Source organism: Haematobia irritans, chromosome 4, assembly GCF_050003625.1.
Source record: "Haematobia irritans isolate KBUSLIRL chromosome 4, ASM5000362v1, whole genome shotgun sequence".
In the NCBI taxonomy this organism is placed as follows: Eukaryota; Metazoa; Arthropoda; class Insecta; order Diptera; family Muscidae; genus Haematobia; species Haematobia irritans.
This window is the reverse complement of record NC_134400.1, coordinates 56,272,977-56,295,338: the sequence shown is the minus strand read 5'-3', so window position 1 is coordinate 56,295,338 and position 22,362 is coordinate 56,272,977. Positions and strand designations below refer to the sequence as shown.

General features: G+C 34.7%; 1 protein-coding gene across 1 annotated transcript in view; it reads right to left on the bottom strand.

The window, feature by feature from the left end:
* Nucleotides 1-7,036: 7,036 nt before the first annotated feature.
* Nucleotides 7,037-22,362, bottom strand: part of SLC22A (SLC22A family member) — a 45,892-nt gene continuing 30,566 nt past the window's right edge. Inside the window, exons 4-6 of the mRNA XM_075306932.1 lie at nucleotides 7,565-8,334; nucleotides 7,324-7,505; nucleotides 7,037-7,264 (exon numbers count right to left, since the gene is read on the bottom strand). Of these exons, the coding sequence (XP_075163047.1) occupies nucleotides 7,085-7,264; nucleotides 7,324-7,505; nucleotides 7,565-8,334 (1,132 nt within the window). The 3' untranslated portion in view covers nucleotides 7,037-7,084. The remainder of the gene's footprint in view (nucleotides 7,265-7,323; nucleotides 7,506-7,564; nucleotides 8,335-22,362) is intronic.

Genomic DNA, 22,362 nt, shown 5'->3' with positions numbered 1-22,362 from the left:
TTTTTCTGTAATACAAACATTGTAGAAGAAATTATTCAATTTTATGATTTTTTGGTTTTAATTTTACCTTTTGCCGGACGGGGATTCGAACAGCGGACCACACAGTTTGTAAGGATCAAAGAAGTAGCTGATCAATTGCCCAAGGAAAAATAAAATGTTAATTTTGTAATAACAAGCAACAACCACCAACTTAATTCAATATCGCTCCCTGTTAAATAGCGCTCCAAGCTACTAAACACATATATGTTTATAGGCTATTTCTAAATTAATATATGTTTGCATCCAAGCATATTACATTTACAAACATTTTATGTCCCAAACATAATATGTTCTAACATATTAACATATATGTCCCAAACATGTTATGCTAGTTTATGAACATTATATGCTTGCACTCAAAAATATTGTGTTTAAAAATTTGTGTTCCAAACATATAATGTTTATAGCCAAACATATGAAAAAGTCTTTGTCATCCGTGTAGAAATAAAATTTTGGAATTTTCTACCGAAATAAAAAATCGATAATATAGAATCGCATTCTTTTTTCGACTAAAACATTCTTGAAGTTCAATAAAATCCTGTTTTTGACTATGTCTTTTACAAAATCGAGATTTTCTTCCCACACGAACATGTCTGTTTTGCCATATTTGTAAAAGACTATTTGCAAATAAGGTTGATAAAGACTTTCTCAAAATATTAAAATATTTTGTCAAAGCTATTGTACCATAAATCTGATATCGACTCAAAAATGTATACACAAAAGGTACTAAATCATTCGCGGGGGTACAACGGTACTGACCGGGGTGAAAAAGTTTTGAAAAAAGTACTATAGTACTGCATTTTCCATCCCTGCAGTTACTACGTGCTCATCCAAACGTTCATTTTCAACAATGAAGAGATTAAAGACGTAGACTCAAAGGATTGGCATTAATGTCGGTTCATCGCCGAATAAATGTGCCGACTGATGAAGTCATTGATGTTGGTATTTTTACCATTTTTGTCGAAATCAGAAAAACATATATATGGGAGCTACATCTAAATCTGAACCGATTTCAACCAAATTTGGCACGCATAGCTACAATGCTAATTTTACTCCCTGTGCAAAATTTCAACTAAATCGGAGCAAAAAATTGGCCTCTGTGGTCATATGAGTGTAAATCGGGCGAAAGCTATATATGGGAGCTATATCTAAATCTGAACCGATTTCAACTTAATTTGGCACAATAGACAATACTATTAAACGTACTCAACGTTGTGCAAAATTTGAAGCAAATCAAGGTAAAACTTTGGCTTTTGGGGCCATATAAGTCAAAATCGGACGAAAGATATATATGGGAGCTATATATAAATCTGAACCGATTTACCTGATATTGTGCAGATTTTATGGGACTGGCAAAATATTCAGATGTACGAATTTAGAAGAACATCGGTTCATAAATACGTGAATTATAATTAAATCGGTGATAAATATACATGGCAGCTATATCTAAATCTGAACCGATTTTTTCCAAAATCAATAGCGATTGTCTTTGACCCGAAGAAAGACGTCATGCCAAATTTGAGGACGATCAGACTTAAACTGCGACCAGTACTTTGTGCACAAAATTACATATACAGACGGACGGACAGACAGACGGACATCGCTATATCGACTCAGAATTTAATTCTAAACCAATCGGTATACTAAAAGATGGGTCTATGACTACTATTTCTTGGCATTACATACAAATGCACAAACTTATTATACCCTGTACCACAGTAGTGGTGAAGGTATAAATATTGTATACATACCTATGCATAAATAAAATTTTCTACACATGAGATTATATGAATATTTTTTTAAAGTTGAACCCACCCCCCCCCGAATAAATTTTATAAATTTTCTTTTCGTGAGCGTGCGTGACCGTGAGACCTACCAAAAAATATCGTATATATATATATATATATATATATATATATATATATATATATATATATATATATATATATATATATATATATATATATATATATATATATATATATATATATATATATATATATATATATATATATATATATATATATAATATATATATATATATATTATATATATATATATATATATATAATATATATATATATATATATATATATATATATATATATATTATATATATATATATATATATATATATATATATTATATATATATATATATATATATATATATATATATATTGTGACGCTGGAAGTCGGTGACCCTCGTTTCCAGCCACACCTATTCACAAGAATTTTGCATTTATGTTTTTACTTTTTTTATATATTTGAGGAATCCCTTTAATTTTTATTTTGAATTTAGTTTTATTAATATCCAATTTGCGTTATATTTAAGTTAAATAAGATAAATTGTTTTCATGATAAGAATGAAATACCAATTTTTTTGTTATAAGAATAAGTTAGGACAGTAATAATACTGTAACAAAGCAAACAATTGGAGTAAACAAGTTACCGTTATAAACCAACAACATCATAAGGGAGCAACACCTATTACGTTTAGAAATAAACAAGTTGCCGTTAGAACGCGTGACGAGGAAAAGTATAAAAGGCGTGCACTGTGTGAGATGGGGACAGTCATTCAACAGCAGCCAAAAAGGACACGTCGACGTGGTAAGTGGTTCCCAGAAGAACTTGGTAGGGACACGACGTAGTTAATGTAGAATCAGTAGCATGCTCCTATTATTCCTACCTTTCCCTTATCCTTCCCTGCTCCGACGCTAGAGGTGTGCGACCACTCTAGCCACATGTTCTTATCTTTCCCTTAATCCCACAACTAGAGGTGTGCGACCACTCTAGTCACGTGTTCCTATCTTTCCCTATTCCAAAACTAGAAGTGTGCGACCACTCTAGCCACGTGTTCCTATCTTTCCCTTTTCCCTTAATCCCACAACTAGAGGTGTGCGACCACTCTAACCCCGTGTTCCTATCTTTCCCTATTCCAAAGCTAGGGGTGTGCGACCACCCTAGCCACGTGTTCCTTCCTACTCCTTCTTCCTACCTTTCCCTTATCCTTCCCTGCTCCGAAGCTAGAGATGTGCGACCACTCTAATCACGTGTTCCTATCTTTCCCTTTTCCCTTGATCCCACAACTAGAGGTGTGCGACCACTCTAGTCACGTGTTCCTATTTTTCCCTATTCCAAAGCTAGGGGTGTGCGACCACCCTAGCCACGTGTTCCCTCCTACTCCTTCTTTCTACCTTTCCCTTATCCTTCCCTACTCCAAAGCTCTCCCTCCTTTTTCCCTTTATCACACAAATAGAGGTGTGCGACCACTCTAGTTCAGTGTTCCTCCCTTCTCTACCCTACAGCTAGAGGTGTGCGACCACTCTAGCCACGCGTTCCTGTATTTCTCCCTCCACTTTTCATATTCCAGAACTAAACCTTGATCGACATTGAGTGAATCCCGTGTCCCTCCTTCTTATCGTCGAAACCGTTACCGTCCGGATTTCAAGTTATTTTCGAAATTCACATCTCAATTTAACGGTTTATATGGGGGCTACATATATATATATGAACCGAGATCGACCAACTTTTCTTTGGTGGTTAGAGAGCATATACCAATATCACGTACCAATTTTTAATCGGATCGGATCAAAATTACTTCTCCCAGAGGCTCAGGAGGTCAAATCTGGATATCGGTTTCTACATGCATCGCATACTAAATTTCTACCGGGTTGGATGAACCTTCCGACGTCTAATCTGGTGATCGATTTATATGGGGGATATATCATTATGGACATATATGGACCAATTATATAAAAGGATACGCTAACACCGTTGTGCAACGGTTAGCATGCCCACCTTGCATACACAAGGTCGTGGGTTCGATTCCTCCTTCGACCAAACACCAAAAAGTTTTTCAGCGGTGGATTATCCCACCTCAGTAATGCTGGTGACATTTCTGTGGGTTTCAAAGCTTCTCTAAGTGGTTTCGCTGCAACGTGGAACGCCGTTCGGACTCGGCTATAAAAAGGAGGTCCCTTGTCATTGAGCTTAACATGGAATCGGGCAGCACTCAGTGATAACAGAGAAGTTCACCAATGTGGTATCACAATGGACTGAATAGTCTAAGTGGGCCTGATACATCGGGCTGCCACCTAACCTTACCTAACCTAACATCACGTACCGAAATTCAACCGGATTGGATGAAATTTGCTCCTCTAAGAAGCTCCGGAAATCAAATCTGTGGATCGGTTAACATGGGGTCTATATATAATTGTGATCCAATGTAGACCAAATTTGTATGATGGTTGGAGGACGTATACCAACATCGTGTACCCAATTTTAACCGGATCGGATGAAATTTACTCCTCCAATAGACTGCAGAAATCGTATGTGGAGATCAGTTTATATGGGTTGTTAGAAAGCAAATACTAACATCACGTACTAAATTTTAACCGGGTCGGATGAAATTTGATCTTGCAATTTGGCTCAGGAAGTCAAATCTGGGGGATGGTTTACATTACCATCCGACCTACATCAGTAACAACTTATTGTACCAAGTTACAAGTCGATAGTTTCTTGCGTTCGGAAGTTAACATGATATCAACAAACGGACGGACATCGCTTGATTAACTCAGCATTTCACCACGACCCAGAATATATACTTTATGGGGTCTGAGACGTGTTACAAACGGAATGACAAAGTTAATATACCCACACCCTCAAAAAAATCGCTTCTGTAACATATACTCCCAAACATATTTTGCTTCAAGCATATACATTTTTGGGTATTGACCAAACATTTGTATGTTTGATTTCTTCCAATATATAATATGTTTGAAAGCATATTGGTCTAAACAATATAATATGTTTGGGTAGTCTAAGTTCCAAACATTTTGTATTTTTCCATCCAATTTCAATAATGTTGTCTTCCATAAAACTATATGTTATGATGTGAACATATAATATGTTTGGAGGCATTTTGGACCCAAAAATATTATATGCTGAGAAGAATTTTCTCCCAAAGACATTTGTTGGCAGCGTGGAGCAGTGGTTGGTCGTCCGCCTTGCGGGACAGGGGTCCTGGGTTCGATCCCTGCTTCGACCAACACCATTTTTTTCTTTTTAATATATTTTTTAACATATATTCCAGATTCGTTCGGAAGTTCCCGAAAAGGTGTTCAGCATTACATACTATTATATTAAATTTTTACTACGAAATTGTGAAGTGTGTTTTATAAAAGACTTAAAGTCAGAAAAGAAAAGTGCTTGATATAAACGAAATGGACTGAGTTCAAATCAAATATTATTTTTTTATTGCAAAAATAAAAATTGTGTAACAAATAAAGGTTTTTGTATACAAGTTTAAAATTTTCGAAGAAATTCAAAAACTCTTACAAAAGAAGAACGTGAATTCGAATATATAAAAATGTTTTTCCATCGAATCCTAAGGTTAACGATAACCATTCAAAAGCACATTATATTTAAATTCTAAACAGTAATTTTACAACAGCACATAAATTTATTTTGGTGTGAACAATAGTTTGCTAGCATATAACACCATTAAATTAGAAATACAAATAAATATGAATTTTTATTAACGAATAATTTTGTACTCAATTTAATTCTTAAGGCCGGTATAAATTGGTATTATCGCGTTAAAATTGCCATGTTTACCCTTTTACTTTTCTTTAATAATTTCTTTTAAAGAAAATAAACTTATTCAATTGTTGCTTTGGATCTTTCCCCACCATGTTATAATACAATTTACCGGGAAAAGTTGTAATGTTATTCTGGTTTTGCCGCTAAAATAATTTTAGCGGAAAAACTCGAACTCAATGCCCGCTTTTATTTTCGAAAAAATCCGTCAACTCCTCTTGGACTACTCATTAATAAAGAGGAACTAATCTTTGTTTTTATAGATCTTACTGTTTAATTTTTCACTGTTTCGCCCTGTTTTCATTTTACTTTCACAATTCTAAAAAGAGTGCACTGAAAAAATATTGTCGTGAGGCCAAAGAGTTCGTGTCCTTAAAATAAGAATACAACTTTTGCTTAGCTTAGAAGACGCATTTCTCTAATATAAAGTTTTTTCCATGTTCAAAGGTCGATACTTTCAATGAAGTCGTGTTGTCGTTATAATTAAGTGATTTGGCTTAAAAATGGGTATCATAACATGAAAGAACAAATTTTTGGACTAAGGTCAACTTGACTTTAATAATAAAATTCTTAAAAATTAATGAAACTGTCTTTAAATTTGTTGCATTTTTGTATCTTGACTACAAGGCAAAAATCATTAAAAAATAGGATATGTTTTTCAATACTATATTTTAAAGACATTTTTTACTTGAAACATAGCATAATTTCTACTGGAAGTCTTGTTTTTAACGGACATTTTATAGCATATGAAAAAAAGCTAAAAAAGCGAGAAATTGAAATGTGCTTCGTAGAGTCAAGTACACAAAACCCCATTTAAAAGAGAATTGTATCTTAAAAGCATCCTTAAATACTTGTATTCTAATATGTAAATTTATACTTGTAATATGTAAATTTATACTTGTTTATATTCACACGTAGTATTTTTCCTATATTTAATGAAATTTTCTTTGTGTATATATATTTGTAATGCGCCAATTGGTTACTTTCATTATTTTACTTCCAGCATACACTTTGTCTCTCTTTGTAAACACATATATGTTTATGGGCTATTTCTAAATTAATATATGTTTGAATCCAAGCATATTATATTTACAAACATTTTATGTCCCAAACATAATATGTTCTAACATATTAACATATATGTCCTAAACATATTATGCTAGTTTATGAACATTATATGTTTGCACTCAAAAATATTGTGTTTAAAAATTTGAGTTCCAAACATATAATGTTTATACCCAAACATATAAAAACAGTCTTTTTCGTCCGTGCACCATCCCATTGCGGACAATATACAATAGTAATTCGAAGTAAATGCGATACTTTATAACAAATCGTCTCTGTGTTTTAAACAAGTTCACCTTTAGAAAAGTCAGGAAATAAAAACAATACAAAAATACTTTGTATATCCTTTATTATGTTAACTTATAATTATATTAATAACACTATAATCGGGTGTTTTGTATATTAGTTTCATTTTCTCTTGTGCCACCAATATTGTCCGCTTCTTCCATTGTTGCTGGTAGTACCAAATTTGTGGTTTCGGGGAACAATAACGATAAAAACGCACTTACTATGGCTGACCCCGCGAATAGTATGGCAGGAGCATTTGCATAATATTTAGCCTAAATTGAGAATAAAAACATATGGTTTTATGTCATTATAGAGAAATTCACCAATTTACCAAAAGTGGAGTTTGTGGTGCCAACATCGATCCAAATCTTCCGACCATAGAACAAAACGATAACAAGCTATTACGCAAACTGGTAGGGAATATTTCCGATGTAAAGAAATATAACACCTGGAAGCTGGCCGTGATTGCTAATTTTCCAATTAGGAATAGTGTCAGCTGAGCTATGGCTGCATCTAAAACAACAAACAAAAAGTAGTAAGAATAGAATTTAGTTTATCCTTTCAGTGCTAACCTTGTGGTATAAAAACTGTTGCTAGACAGCACAAGCCACTGATGAGCATAGTTCCAAACATGCTATATCTTCTGCCAAATCGATCCATAATAACAAGTGGTAATAGGAATCCTGGTATTTCGACTAGCGCTATGTAAATGAAGTTATTGTACTTATCACCATCCAGAAGTACAGAATTTAAACTAAGGCCAAAGTATACAAGGACATTGACGATCCAACAAAAGGAACAATTGACTATTCTCCAAAATAGTGTGGTGAATGCCAATTTAAGTGGGAATTTTCCTTCCGAAACATTTTCCAATTTTTCTCGATTTCCCACCACCAGTTTCTCCAACACATTCTCGGAAAGTTTACGTTTGTTAACCTTTGCTGCTCTCTTCAAGATATTTTTCGCATCGTTATCTCTGCGTTGGCTCAATAGCCATCGTACACTTTCCGGTAGTATCCAAAAGTACAGGAGTAAAAGTAGTCCCGGCATATAGAGAATGCGCAAAATAACTCTCCAATTGTTAAAGTACTTTGCAACTAGGGCTAAAAGCATTTCACCGATGGCATAGAATATCGTTATTATACTGCAGGCCATTACACGTCTCTTGGGACCCACCAACTCAACACCGAGTATGAAGCACACGCCATACAAGGGGCTTGCAGCAACACTGTCCAAAAAATCGAATACCACAAAGAATGAATAGGAAGTGGCAAAAGATCGAAGTGTGCCAAAAAGAGCAGCAATAAAACCGCCAAATGCAAGTGCCGTTCGTCTGCCATAACTGAAATGGAGAGATTTTTTATAACAATTTAAGGATATTAATAATTGATAGACTGTAATACTATTTGCCAAAAATAAGCGTTTTGAGTAAACAGGACCTCAGAATAAAGGCAACGAAAATGTTTATAGACAGTTTAGTTCATGAATGTTGATTTTTAATTAAATGTTGCTAATGTGAGAAAATATTTCTTATTTGAATTAGTTTTTGCTTTCTTTAATGACATGACCTAAAAAAAAAGTTTTATACACAATTTTACTAAATTAGAAATTCTCTCCAAATAGTTCGCATTTATCTAAAATGAGAAAATTTTAGTTTAATTGAGTCTGTCTTGAATTTATTTTAAATTACACTCGTTACTTCAAAATATTTCTTAAACAATAGAAAATATATATTAGTTTTAATACATTTTCTTCAAATTGACAAAACGTATTAAAATATTTCAATCATATTGCAATTCCCGAGTAAAACTTGAGAGATCAAATTTGATACGGAATTAGATTTGCTCAGAAACAATATTGGCCTAGATCTAATGTCTTAGATTACATCTATCCCTACACGCAAAAAAATAATTCTTTCCTTCCAAACGAAATTTTAGACAAACAAAGTTCGTTTCTAATTTGCTTTTCGTTGAAAGGAAGTGTATTTGGAAGAAACGTATATACTTTTTGTGATACACGTTTATTCTTTTCCAGGATGTAAAAACAATTTCATAAAGACTAACTCAAAAATTTTTTTTTCTGGCTAATTGCATTTTCCCTCACATCTTTCTCACTTCCACGAAGTTTTTTAGTTCTTAGCACCTTTTTCTGTAATACAAACAATGTAGAAGAAATTATACTATTTTATAAATTTTTAATTTTTTTTCCTTTCGCCTGGACGGAGAATCGAACCGCGGACCATGCAATTTGTAAGCCAACACACTATCCACTGAGCTATGTAGCCGTTATTGTCATCAATAGACAATTACCCATATAAGTTATATTTATATAGCATAGCTTGCGGCGCCCACGAGCCGATTAAACAAAGTTTATTTCACAAAAAATATTAGTTGGGCACCATGGAGCAGTGCTTGCTACGTCTAACTTGCATGCCAAGGGTCGTGGGTTCGATCACTGCTTCGCCAAATTTTTTTTACATATATTCCAGATATGGTCGGAAGATTCCGAAAAAATGTTCAACATTACATTCTACTACATTAAATTTTTACTATGAACTGTAAAATGTGTCTTATTAAAAACCTAAAGTCAGAAAACAACAGTGTTTGATATAAACGAAATGGACTGTGTTGTTGGTTCAAAAATAACATTATTTTTATTAAAAAAATTAACATTTTGTAACAAACGAATTTTTTTGGTGATAAAAGTGTATACTTTTCGAAGCAATTCAAAAAACTCTAACAAAAGAAAAACGTTTTCGGTACACGTTTTCCAAACTTTTTTTCTTTGCGTGTATATATACAGTGCACTCTTGGTAACGTGAACTAAAAAAAGCCATATTCAGGGTCTTACACGTTCTAGTCTTTTATTTTTGTTTTTAGTAATATTAAAAACTTAAATTATAACTATATAATTTCATGAAAAAATTTAAAAAAATAATAGATCGGAAAAATATCAGTGGATATGAAACTATAAAGCAATTTAAATTAATAATTAAAATTCTAGAAGAAAGCAAAATAAGATCACAAAAAATCCATTGATGTATGTATTTCAAATTGTATTTGGCATACAATGTTCACGTTACGGAGTAGTTAGTGTAAGAAAAAGCGTGTTCATGTTAAGCGGTGTTCACGTTAGGTTGTGTCCCGTCACCGCGAGTGAACTGTAGTTGGATCTGATGTTAGATCTTGTCATATGTGGAATTATATATAATTATATCTAATTCTGTCTCATCATATCTGGGTAAATCTGCTTAGATCTAATGTGGCCAATTTTGAGATCTAATCATGTCTAATTAAACGGGTTAGTAAAATAAAGTTCTATGTTTATTCGAAGTCCATATATTTGTTATTTGTTTATTTTTCTTCAATATTTCAAATTTTTTTTGAATTGCTTTTTCAATAAGAATTAATGTCAGTTACAATAACGAAAAACAACATATATTCATTATAGAGACAGAGAAACGTGGTTTCTAAATTGCACTCGGACTAAATGTAGACCAAACCAGTAAGGAAAGTCTAAAGTCGGGCGGGGCCGACTATATTATACCCTGCACCACTTTGTAGATCTAAATTTTCGATACCATATCACATCCGTCAAATGTGTTGGGGGCTATATATAAAGGTTTGTCCCAAATACATACATTTAAATATCACTCGATCTGGAAGAATTTGATAGACTTCTACAAAATCTATAGACTCAAAATTTAAGTCGGCTAATGCACTAGGGTGGAACACAATGTTAATAAAAAAATATGGGAAACATTTAAATCTGGGGCAATTTTAAGAAAACTTCGCAAAAGTTTATTTATGATTTATCGCTCGATATATATGCATTAGAAGTTTAGGAAAATTAGAGTCATTTTTACAACTTTTCGACTAAGCAGTGGCGATTTTACAAGGAAAATGTTGGTATTTTGACCATTTTTGTCGAAATCAGAAAAACATATATATGGGAGCTATATCTAAATCTGAACCGATTTCAACCAAATTTGGCACACATAGCTACAATGCTAATTCTACTCCCTGTGTAGAATTTCAACTAAATCGGAGTTAAAAATTGGCCTCTACGGTCATATGAGTATAAATCGGGCGAAAGCTATATATGGGAGATATATCTAAATCTGAACCGATTTCAACCAAATTTGGCACGCATAGCTACAATGCTAATTCTACTCCCTGTGCAAAATTTCAACCAAATCGGAGCAAAAAATTGGCCTCTGTGGTCATATGAGTGTAAATCGGGCGAAAGCTATATATGGGAGCTATATCTAAATCTGAACCGATTTCAACCAAATTTGACACGCATAGCTACAATGCTAATTACACTCCCTGTGCAAAATTTCAACTAAATCGGAGCAAAAAATTAGCCTCTGTGGTCATTTGAGTGTAAATCGGGCGAAAGCTATATATGGGAGCTATATGTAAATCTGAACCGATTTCAACCAAATTTGACACGCATAGCTACAATGCTAATTCTACTCCCTGTGCAAAATTTCAACTAAATCGGAGCAAAAAATTGGCCTCTGTGGGCAAATGAGTGTAAATCGGACGAAAGCTATCTATGGGAGCTATATCTAAATCTGAACCGATTTGGCTGATATTTTGCAAGTTTTTCGAGACTCATAAAATATTCGGATGTACGGAATTTGAGGAAGATCGGTTGATATACACGCCAATTATGACCAGATCGGTGAAAAATATATATGGCAGCTATATCTAAATCTGAACCGATTTTTTCCAAAATCAATAGGGATCGTCTTTGAGCCGAAACAGGACCCTATACCAAATTTTAGGACAATCGGACTAAAACTGCAAGCTGTACTTTGCACACAAAAATACATCAACAGACAGACAGACGGACAGACAGACAGACAGACAGACAGACGGACATCGCTAAATCGACTCAGAATTTAATTCTAAGACGATCGGTATACTAAACGATGGGTCTCAGACTTTTCCTTCTTGGCGTTACATACAAATGCACAAACTTATTATACCCTGTACCACAGTAGTGGTGAAGGGTATAAAAAGCACAAAAAAAACATAATATTAATATAATATTTCAGTTACCATTTTCTTTCATGGTAAGTTCGATTTTTGCAGAATCGGATTTTGATCGACTTTTAATGATGTAAAAATCGAAAAGTCGACTTTGAAGTCCAAAATGAAATGTACACACTCTCTGGAAACCCTTGAGAAGAAATGAGTATAAAATGTTTGATTGAAAAACTTTGCTGTAGAGACTATATTTCTTTAAACTTGCGAGCCCCAATGACAGGATAACTCTGTTAGTCAGTGCAGAAAGTTGCGGCGTAATGCTATCAGGAACATTTAATTGGGCTGTGGAAAATATCGAAAAAAGAAAAATAAGTTAAATCTATTGTTAATTTAACTACGGACTTTTTTCAGTGTACAAAATTTCGATTTACATCGGTTGTGAATCGAGATCAAACATCTCAAAATGTGTGTGTAAAGCACCATAAATGTATAAATATAGCATAGCGGTAGGCGAATACTTGTTTACTTGCATTTCTTATGGGAAGAGCAAAATCAGCAACAGAATACCGTGACGGCTAACGGCGGTAAATGGATAGTGTTGCCATCGCTTATCAAATTTTTGAACTCACCACTTTGGGGGTTTTTAAAAAAAGCTTAGACCAATTTAGGGGTTTTTTTCTTAAGATTTAGGGGGAAGAATCAAAAATCACCTGGCAACACTGCCACTAGGCATTGTTGTTGCCTGGCCACATGAAACTTCTTTTTTTCTGTAAATAACTCAACAAATAAGAAGACATTAAATGTTTTTATTCAACTCTAATAAATAATAAAAACAAGTATAAACGGCCGTAAGTTCGGCCAGGCCGAATCTTATGTACCCTCCACCATGGATTGCATAGAAACTTTTACTAAAGACTGTCATCCACAATCGAATTACTTGGGTTGCGGTAACCCTTGCCGATGGCAAGGTATCCTAAAACTTCTTAGCACCGTCTTCTCAATTGTAAGTTAGTCCATATGGGGTATATATTAAACAAAAAAAGTGCCGATTAAATAATTCAGTTTGACAAAATTTTCTATAGAAATAAAATCTTGACAACATTTTGTATAGTAATAAAATTTTGAGAAAATCTTCTATAGTAATAAAATTTTGAGAAAATTTTCTATAGAAACAAAATTTTGGTAGATTATTTTTGGGGATCGGCTATAACAGGTTGGCTGATAAGTCCCCGGTCTAACAAAGAAAAACACATTTTTTATACCCTCCATCATAGGATGGGGGTATATTAACTTTGTCATTCCGTTTGTAACACATCGAAATATTGCTCTAAGACCCCATAAAGTATATATATTCTGGGTCGTGGTGAAATTCTGAGTCGATCTAAGCATGTCCGTCCGTCCGTCCGTCCATCCGTCCGTCCGTCCGTCTGTTGAAATCACGCTAACTTCCGAACGAAACAAGCTATCGACTTGAAACTTGGCACAAGTAGTTGTTATCGATGTAGGTCGGATGGTATTGAAAATGTCCATATCGGTCCACTTTTACGTATAGCCCCCATATAAAGGGACCCTCAGATTTGGCTTGTGGAGCCTCTTACAGAACCATATTTCATCCGATCCGGCTGAAATTTGGTATATGGTGTTGGCATATGGTCTCTAATAATCATGCAAAAATTGGTCCATATCGGTCCTTAATTATATATAGCCCCCATATAAACCGATCCCCAGATTTGGCTTGTGGAGCCTCTAAGAGAAGCATATTTCATCCGATCCGGCTGAAATTTGGTACATGGTGTTAGTATATGGTCTCTCACAATAATTCAAAAATTGGTCCACATCGGTCCTAAATTATATATAGCCCCCATATAAACCGATCCCCAGATTTGGCTTGCGGAGCCTCAAAGAGAAGCAAATTTCATCCGATCCGGCTGAAATTTGGTACATGATGTTGGTATATGGTCTCTAACAACCATGCAAAAATTGGTCCATATCGGTCCTTAATTATATATAGCCCCCATATAAACCGATCCTCAGATTTGGCTTGCGGAGCCTCAAAGAGAAGCAAATTTCATCCGATCCGGCTGAAATTTGGTACATGATGTTGGTATATGGTCTCTAACAACCGTGCAAAAATTGGTCCACATCGGTCCATAATTATATATAGCCCCCATATAAACCGATCCCCAGATTTGGCTTGCGGAGCTTCAAAGAGAAGCAAATTGCATCCGATCCGCCTGAAATTTGGTACATGATATTGTTATATGGTCTCTAACAACCATGCAAAAATTGGTCCACATCGGATCATAATTATATACCGCCCCCATATAAGCCGATCCCCAGATTTGGCTTGCGAAGTCTCCAAGAGAAGCAAATTTCATCCAATCCGGTTGTAATTTCGAACATGGTGTTAGTATATGATCTTTAACAACCGTGCCAGAATTGGTCCATATCGGTCCATAATTATATATAGCCCCCATATAAAACGTTCTCCAGATTTGACCTCCGGAGCCTCTTGGAGGAGCAAAATTCATCCGATCCGGTTCAAATTAGGAACGTGGTGTTAGTATATGTTGCTAATAACCATACCAAAATTGGTCCAATCACACAAAAATTGGTCCATATCGGTTCATAATCATGGTTGCCACTAGAGCCAAAAATAATCAACCAAAATTTTATTTCTATAGAAAATTTTGTCAAAATTTTGAGAAAGATTTTCAAAATTTTATATCTATAGAAAATTTTGTTCAAATTTTATTCGGTTCATAATCATGGTTGCCACTCGAGCCAAAAATAATCTACCAAGATTTTATTTCTATACAATATTTTTTTTCAAAAGTTTATTTTTATAGAAAATTTTGTCAAAATTTTTATTTCTGTAGAAAATTTTGTGAAAATTTTATTTCTATAGAAAATTTTGTTAAAATTTTATTTCTGTAGAAAATTTGGTCAAAATGTTATGTCTACTTTGTCAAACTGAATTTTATACGTATTGGATCGATCTTTTTTGATTTAATATATACCACGTATGGACTTACATACAATTTAGAAGGTGGTGTTAGGAGGTTTTAAGATACCTTGGCATCGGCAAGCGTTACCGCAACTTAAGTAATTCGATTGTGGATGACAGTGTTTAGAAGAAGTTTCTACGCAATCCATGATGGAGGGTACATAAGCTTCGGCCTGGCCGAACTTACGGCCGTATATACTTGTTTGTCATTTTTATACCCTCCATCATAGGATGGGGGTATATTAACTTTGTCATTCCGTTTGTAACACATCGAAATATTGCTCTAAGACCCCATAAAGTATATATATTCTGGGTCGTGGTGAAATTTTGAGTCGATCTAAGCTTGTCCGTCCGTCCGTCTGTTGAAATCACGCTAACTTCCGAACGAAACAAGCTATCGACTTGAAACTTGGCACAAGTAGTTGTTATCGATGTAGGTCGGATGGTATTGAAAATGGGCCATATCGGTCCACTTTTACGTATAGCCCCCATATAAAGGGACCCTCAGATTTGGCTTGTGGAGCCTCTAACAGAAGCATATTTCATCCGATCCGGCTGAAATTTGGTACATGATATTGGTATATGGTCTCTAACAACCATGCAAAAATTTGTCCACATCGGTTCATAATTATATATAGCCCCCATATAAACCGATCCCCAGATTTGGTTCGCGAAGTCTCCAAGAGAAGCAAATTTCATCCAATCCGATTGTAATTTGGAACATGGTGTTAGTATATGATCTTTAACAACCGTGCCACAATTGGTCCATATCGGTCCATAATTATATATAGCCCCCATATAAAACGTTCTCCAGATTTGACCTCCGGAGCCTCTTGGAGGAGCAAAATTCATCCGATCCGGTTCAAATTAGGAACGTGGTGTTAGTATATGGTCGCTAACAACCGTACAAAAATTGGTCCAATCACACAAAAATTGGTCCATATCGGTTCATAATCATGGTTGCCACTAGAGCCAAAAATAATCTACCAAATTTTTATTTCTATAGAAAATTTTGTCAAAATTTTATTTCTAGAGAAAATTTTGTTAAAATTTTATTCGGTTCATAATAAAATTTTCATCATTGTCAAAATTTTATTTCTATAGAAAATTTTGTCAACATTTTATTTCTATAGAAAATTTTGTTCAAATTTTATTCGGTTCATAATCATGGTTGCCACTCGACCCAAAAATAATCTACCAACATTTTATTTCTATAGAAAATTTTGTCAAAAGTTTATTTCTATAGAAAATTTTGTCAAAATTTTTATTTCTATAGAAAATTTTGTTAAAATTTTATTTCTGTAGAAATTTTTGTCAAAATTTTATGTCTACTTTGTCAAACTGAATTATATAGGTATTGGATCGATCTTTTTTGATTTAATATATACCACGTATGGACTTACATACAATTTAGAAGATTATGTTAGGAGGTTTTAAGATACCTTGCCATCGGCAAGCTTTACTTAAGTAATTCGATTCTGGATGGCAGTGTTTAGCAGAAGTTTCTACGCAATCCATGATGGAGGGTACATAAGCTTCGGCCTGGCCGAACTTACGGCCGTATATACTTGTTTATTATTCAACATAGTTCCCTTCAAGAGCGATACAACGATTATAACGACCTTCCAATTTTTTGATATCAATTTGGTAGTACCCCTTCGGTTTTGCCTCAAAATAGGCCTCAGTTTCGGCGATCACCTCTTCATTTCAGCCAAATTTTTTCCCTGCGAGCATCCTTTTGAGGTCTGAGAAAAAGAAAAAGTCGCTGGGGGCCAGATCTGGAGAATACGGTGGGTGGGGAAGCAATTCGAAGCCCAATTCATGAATTTTTGCCATTGTTCTCAATGACTTATGGCACGGTGCGTTGTCTTGGTGGAACAACACTTTTTTCTTCTTCATAGGGGCCGTTTTGCCGCGATTTCGACCTTCAAACGCTCCAATAACGCCATATAATAGTCACAATGCTAATTCTACTCCCTGTGTAGAATTTCAACTAAATCGGAGTTAAAAATTGGCCTCTACGGTCATATGAGTATAAATCGGGCGAAAGCTATATATGGGAGATATATCTAAATCTGAACCGATTTCAACCAAATTTGGCACGCATAGCTACAATGCTAATTCTACTCCCTGTGCAAAATTTCAACCAAATCGGAGCAAAAAATTGGCCTCTGTGGTCATATGAGTGTAAATCGGGCGAAAGCTATATATGGGAGCTATATCTAAATCTGAACCGATTTCAACCAAATTTGACACGCATAGCTACAATGCTAATTACACTCCCTGTGCAAAATTTCAACTAAATCGGAGCAAAAAATTAGCCTCTGTGGTCATTTGAGTGTAAATCGGGCGAAAGCTATATATGGGAGCTATATGTAAATCTGAACCGATTTCAACCAAATTTGACACGCATAGCTACAATGCTAATTCTACTCCCTGTGCAAAATTTCAACTAAATCGGAGCAAAAAATTGGCCTCTGTGGGCAAATGAGTGTAAATCGGACGAAAGCTATCTATGGGAGCTATATCTAAATCTGAACCGATTTGGCTGATATTTTGCAAGTTTTTCGAGACTCATAAAATATTCGGATGTACGGAATTTGAGGAAGATCGGTTGATATACACGCCAATTATGACCAGATCGGTGAAAAATATATATGGCAGCTATATCTAAATCTGAACCGATTTTTTCCAAAATCAATAGGGATCGTCTTTGAGCCGAAACAGGACCCTATACCAAATTTTAGGACAATCGGACTAAAACTGCAAGCTGTACTTTGCACACAAAAATACATCAACAGACAGACAGACGGACAGACAGACAGACAGACAGACAGACGGACATCGCTAAATCGACTCAGAATTTAATTCTAAGACGATCGGTATACTAAACGATGGGTCTCAGACTTTTCCTTCTTGGCGTTACATACAAATGCACAAACTTATTATACCCTGTACCACAGTAGTGGTGAAGGGTATAAAAAGCACAAAAAAAACATAATATTAATATAATATTTCAGTTACCATTTTCTTTCATGGTAAGTTCGATTTTTGCAGAATCGGATTTTGATCGACTTTTAATGATGTAAAAATCGAAAAGTCGACTTTGAAGTCCAAAATGAAATGTACACACTCTCTGGAAACCCTTGAGAAGAAATGAGTATAAAATGTTTGATTGAAAAACTTTGCTGTAGAGACTATATTTCTTTAAACTTGCGAGCCCCAATGACAGGATAACTCTGTTAGTCAGTGCAGAAAGTTGCGGCGTAATGCTATCAGGAACATTTAATTGGGCTGTGGAAAATATCGAAAAAAGAGAAATAAGTTAAATCTATTGTTAATTTAACTACGGACTTTTTTCAGTGTACAAAATTTCGATTTACATCGGTTGTGAATCGAGATCAAACATCTCAAAATGTGTGTGTAAAGCACCATAAATGTATAAATATAGCATAGCGGTAGGCGAATACTTGTTTACTTGCATTTCTTATGGGAAGAGCAAAATCAGCAACAGAATACCGTGACGGCTAACGGCGGTAAATGGATAGTGTTGCCATCGCTTATCAAATTTTTGAACTCACCACTAGGCAGTGTTGCCAGGTTAGGGGTTTCCCCCCAAATTTAGGGGGTTTTTTCCCGTTTAGGGGTAAAATTTATTTGGGGGATTTTTGGGGGTAAAAAAATTATTTCAGACCTTATAAAGTGGAGCAATTCTCAAGCAAATTCGGAACAATTCTAGCATGAGTTATGAAAAAAAAAGATGCGGAAAGTCAACAAGAAGATCCTAAATACAAACAAGTATCCAATAGCATTATTGTTGTTATCTTTTTTAAACTCTTCTGTTGAAAAGGCATTTTTAATATTTGACAAAATTAAAAACAATCGTATTTTAACTTAGCAGCCAGCTGAAAGCTTTTTAAGAGAAAGCCCGCTTTTTAAATTGATATACATATTGTATTATTACATCCATAGAAAAAATAATTTCCTCAGGGATGAAATTTTAAACAAAATAGCAAATTTTATTTTTTATTTACTTCATACGAAAAAAAAATTAGCATCAAAAAAAAACTTAGTTTTTCTACAATTTCGTTTCTCAGGAAAGAACTCTTCTTTCAGGATATATATTTGTGTTAAATTTAATTTTTTTAGTGTATCACTACAGGATTTTTTTCACGTAATTTTAGGACCACTTTTTGTACTTTTATATTCTGAAATTTTTTGGGGGTTTTTGAAAAAAGCTTAGTCCAATTTAGGGGTTTTTTTCTTAAGATTTAGGGGGAAGAATCAAAAATCACCTGGCAACACTGCCACTAGGCATTGTTGTTGCCTGGCCACATGAAACTTCTTTTTTTCTGTAAATAACTCAACAAATAAGAAGACATTAAATGTTTTTATTCAACTCTAATAAATAATAAAAACAAGTATAAACGGCCGTAAGTTCGGCCAGGCCGAATCTTATGTACCCTCCACCATGGATTGCATAGAAACTTTTACTAAAGACTGTCATCCACAATCGAATTACTTGGGTTGCGGTAACCCTTGCCGATGGCAAGGTATCCTAAAACTTCTTAGCACCGTCTTCTCAATTGTAAGTTAGTCCATATGGGGTATATATTAAACAAAAAAAGTGCCGATTAAATAATTCAGTTTGACAAAATTTTCTATAGAAATAAAATCTTGACAACATTTTGTATAGTAATAAAATTTTGAGAAAATCTTCTATAGTAATAAAATTTTGAGAAAATTTTCTATAGAAACAAAATTTTGGTAGATTATTTTTGGGGATCGGCTATAACAGGTTGGCTGATAAGTCCCCGGTCTAACAAAGAAAAACACATTTTTTATACCCTCCATCATAGGATGGGGGTATATTAACTTTGTCATTCCGTTTGTAACACATCGAAATATTGCTCTAAGACCCCATAAAGTATATATATTCTGGGTCGTGGTGAAATTCTGAGTCGATCTGAGCATGTCCGTCCGTCCGTCCGTCTGTTGAAATCACGCTAACTTCCGAACGAAACAAGCTATCGACTTGAAACTTGGCACAAGTAGTTGTTATCGATGTAGGTCGGATGGTATTGAAAATGGGCCATATCGGTCCACTTTTACGTATAGCCCCCATATAAAGGGACCCTCAGATTTGGCTTGTGGAGCCTCTAACAGAAGCATATTTCATCCGATCCGGCTGAAATTTGGTACATGATATTGGTATATGGTCTCTAACAACCATGCAAAAATTTGTCCACATCGGTTCATAATTATATATAGCCCCCATATAAACCGATCCCCAGATTTGGTTCGCGAAGTCTCCAAGAGAAGCAAATTTCATCCAATCCGATTGTAATTTGGAACATGGTGTTAGTATATGATCTTTAACAACCGTGCCACAATTGGTCCATATCGGTCCATAATTATATATAGCCCCCATATAAAACGTTCTCCAGATTTGACCTCCGGAGCCTCTTGGAGGAGCAAAATTCATCCGATCCGGTTCAAATTAGGAACGTGGTGTTAGTATATGGTCGCTAACAACCGTACAAAAATTGGTCCAATCACACAAAAATTGGTCCATATCGGTTCATAATCATGGTTGCCACTAGAGCCAAAAATAATCTACCAAATTTTTATTTCTATAGAAAATTTTGTCAAAATTTTATTTCTAGAGAAAATTTTGTTAAAATTTTATTCGGTTCATAATAAAATTTTCATCATTGTCAAAATTTTATTTCTATAGAAAATTTTGTCAACATTTTATTTCTATAGAAAATTTTGTTCAAATTTTATTCGGTTCATAATCATGGTTGCCACTCGACCCAAAAATAATCTACCAACATTTTATTTCTATAGAAAATTTTGTCAAAAGTTTATTTCTATAGAAAATTTTGTCAAAATTTTTATTTCTATAGAAAATTTTGTTAAAATTTTATTTCTGTAGAAATTTTTGTCAAAATTTTATGTCTACTTTGTCAAACTGAATTATATAGGTATTGGATCGATCTTTTTTGATTTAATATATACCACGTATGGACTTACATACAATTTAGAAGATTATGTTAGGAGGTTTTAAGATACCTTGCCATCGGCAAGCTTTACTTAAGTAATTCGATTCTGGATGGCAGTGTTTAGCAGAAGTTTCTACGCAATCCATGATGGAGGGTACATAAGCTTCGGCCTGGCCGAACTTACGGCCGTATATACTTGTTTATTATTCAACATAGTTCCCTTCAAGAGCGATACAACGATTATAACGACCTTCCAATTTTTTGATATCAATTTGGTAGTACCCCTTCGGTTTTGCCTCAAAATAGGCCTCAGTTTCGGCGATCACCTCTTCATTTCAGCCAAATTTTTTCCCTGCGAGCATCCTTTTGAGGTCTGAGAAAAAGAAAAAGTCGCTGGGGGCCAGATCTGGAGAATACGGTGGGTGGGGAAGCAATTCGAAGCCCAATTCATGAATTTTTGCCATTGTTCTCAATGACTTATGGCACGGTGCGTTGTCTTGGTGGAACAACACTTTTTTCTTCTTCATAGGGGCCGTTTTGCCGCGATTTCGACCTTCAAACGCTCCAATAACGCCATATAATAGTCACAATGCTAATTCTACTCCCTGTGTAGAATTTCAACTAAATCGGAGTTAAAAATTGGCCTCTACGGTCATATGAGTATAAATCGGGCGAAAGCTATATATGGGAGATATATCTAAATCTGAACCGATTTCAACCAAATTTGGCACGCATAGCTACAATGCTAATTCTACTCCCTGTGCAAAATTTCAACCAAATCGGAGCAAAAAATTGGCCTCTGTGGTCATATGAGTGTAAATCGGGCGAAAGCTATATATGGGAGCTATATCTAAATCTGAACCGATTTCAACCAAATTTGACACGCATAGCTACAATGCTAATTACACTCCCTGTGCAAAATTTCAACTAAATCGGAGCAAAAAATTAGCCTCTGTGGTCATTTGAGTGTAAATCGGGCGAAAGCTATATATGGGAGCTATATGTAAATCTGAACCGATTTCAACCAAATTTGACACGCATAGCTACAATGCTAATTCTACTCCCTGTGCAAAATTTCAACTAAATCGGAGCAAAAAATTGGCCTCTGTGGGCAAATGAGTGTAAATCGGACGAAAGCTATCTATGGGAGCTATATCTAAATCTGAACCGATTTGGCTGATATTTTGCAAGTTTTTCGAGACTCATAAAATATTCGGATGTACGGAATTTGAGGAAGATCGGTTGATATACACGCCAATTATGACCAGATCGGTGAAAAATATATATGGCAGCTATATCTAAATCTGAACCGATTTTTTCCAAAATCAATAGGGATCGTCTTTGAGCCGAAACAGGACCCT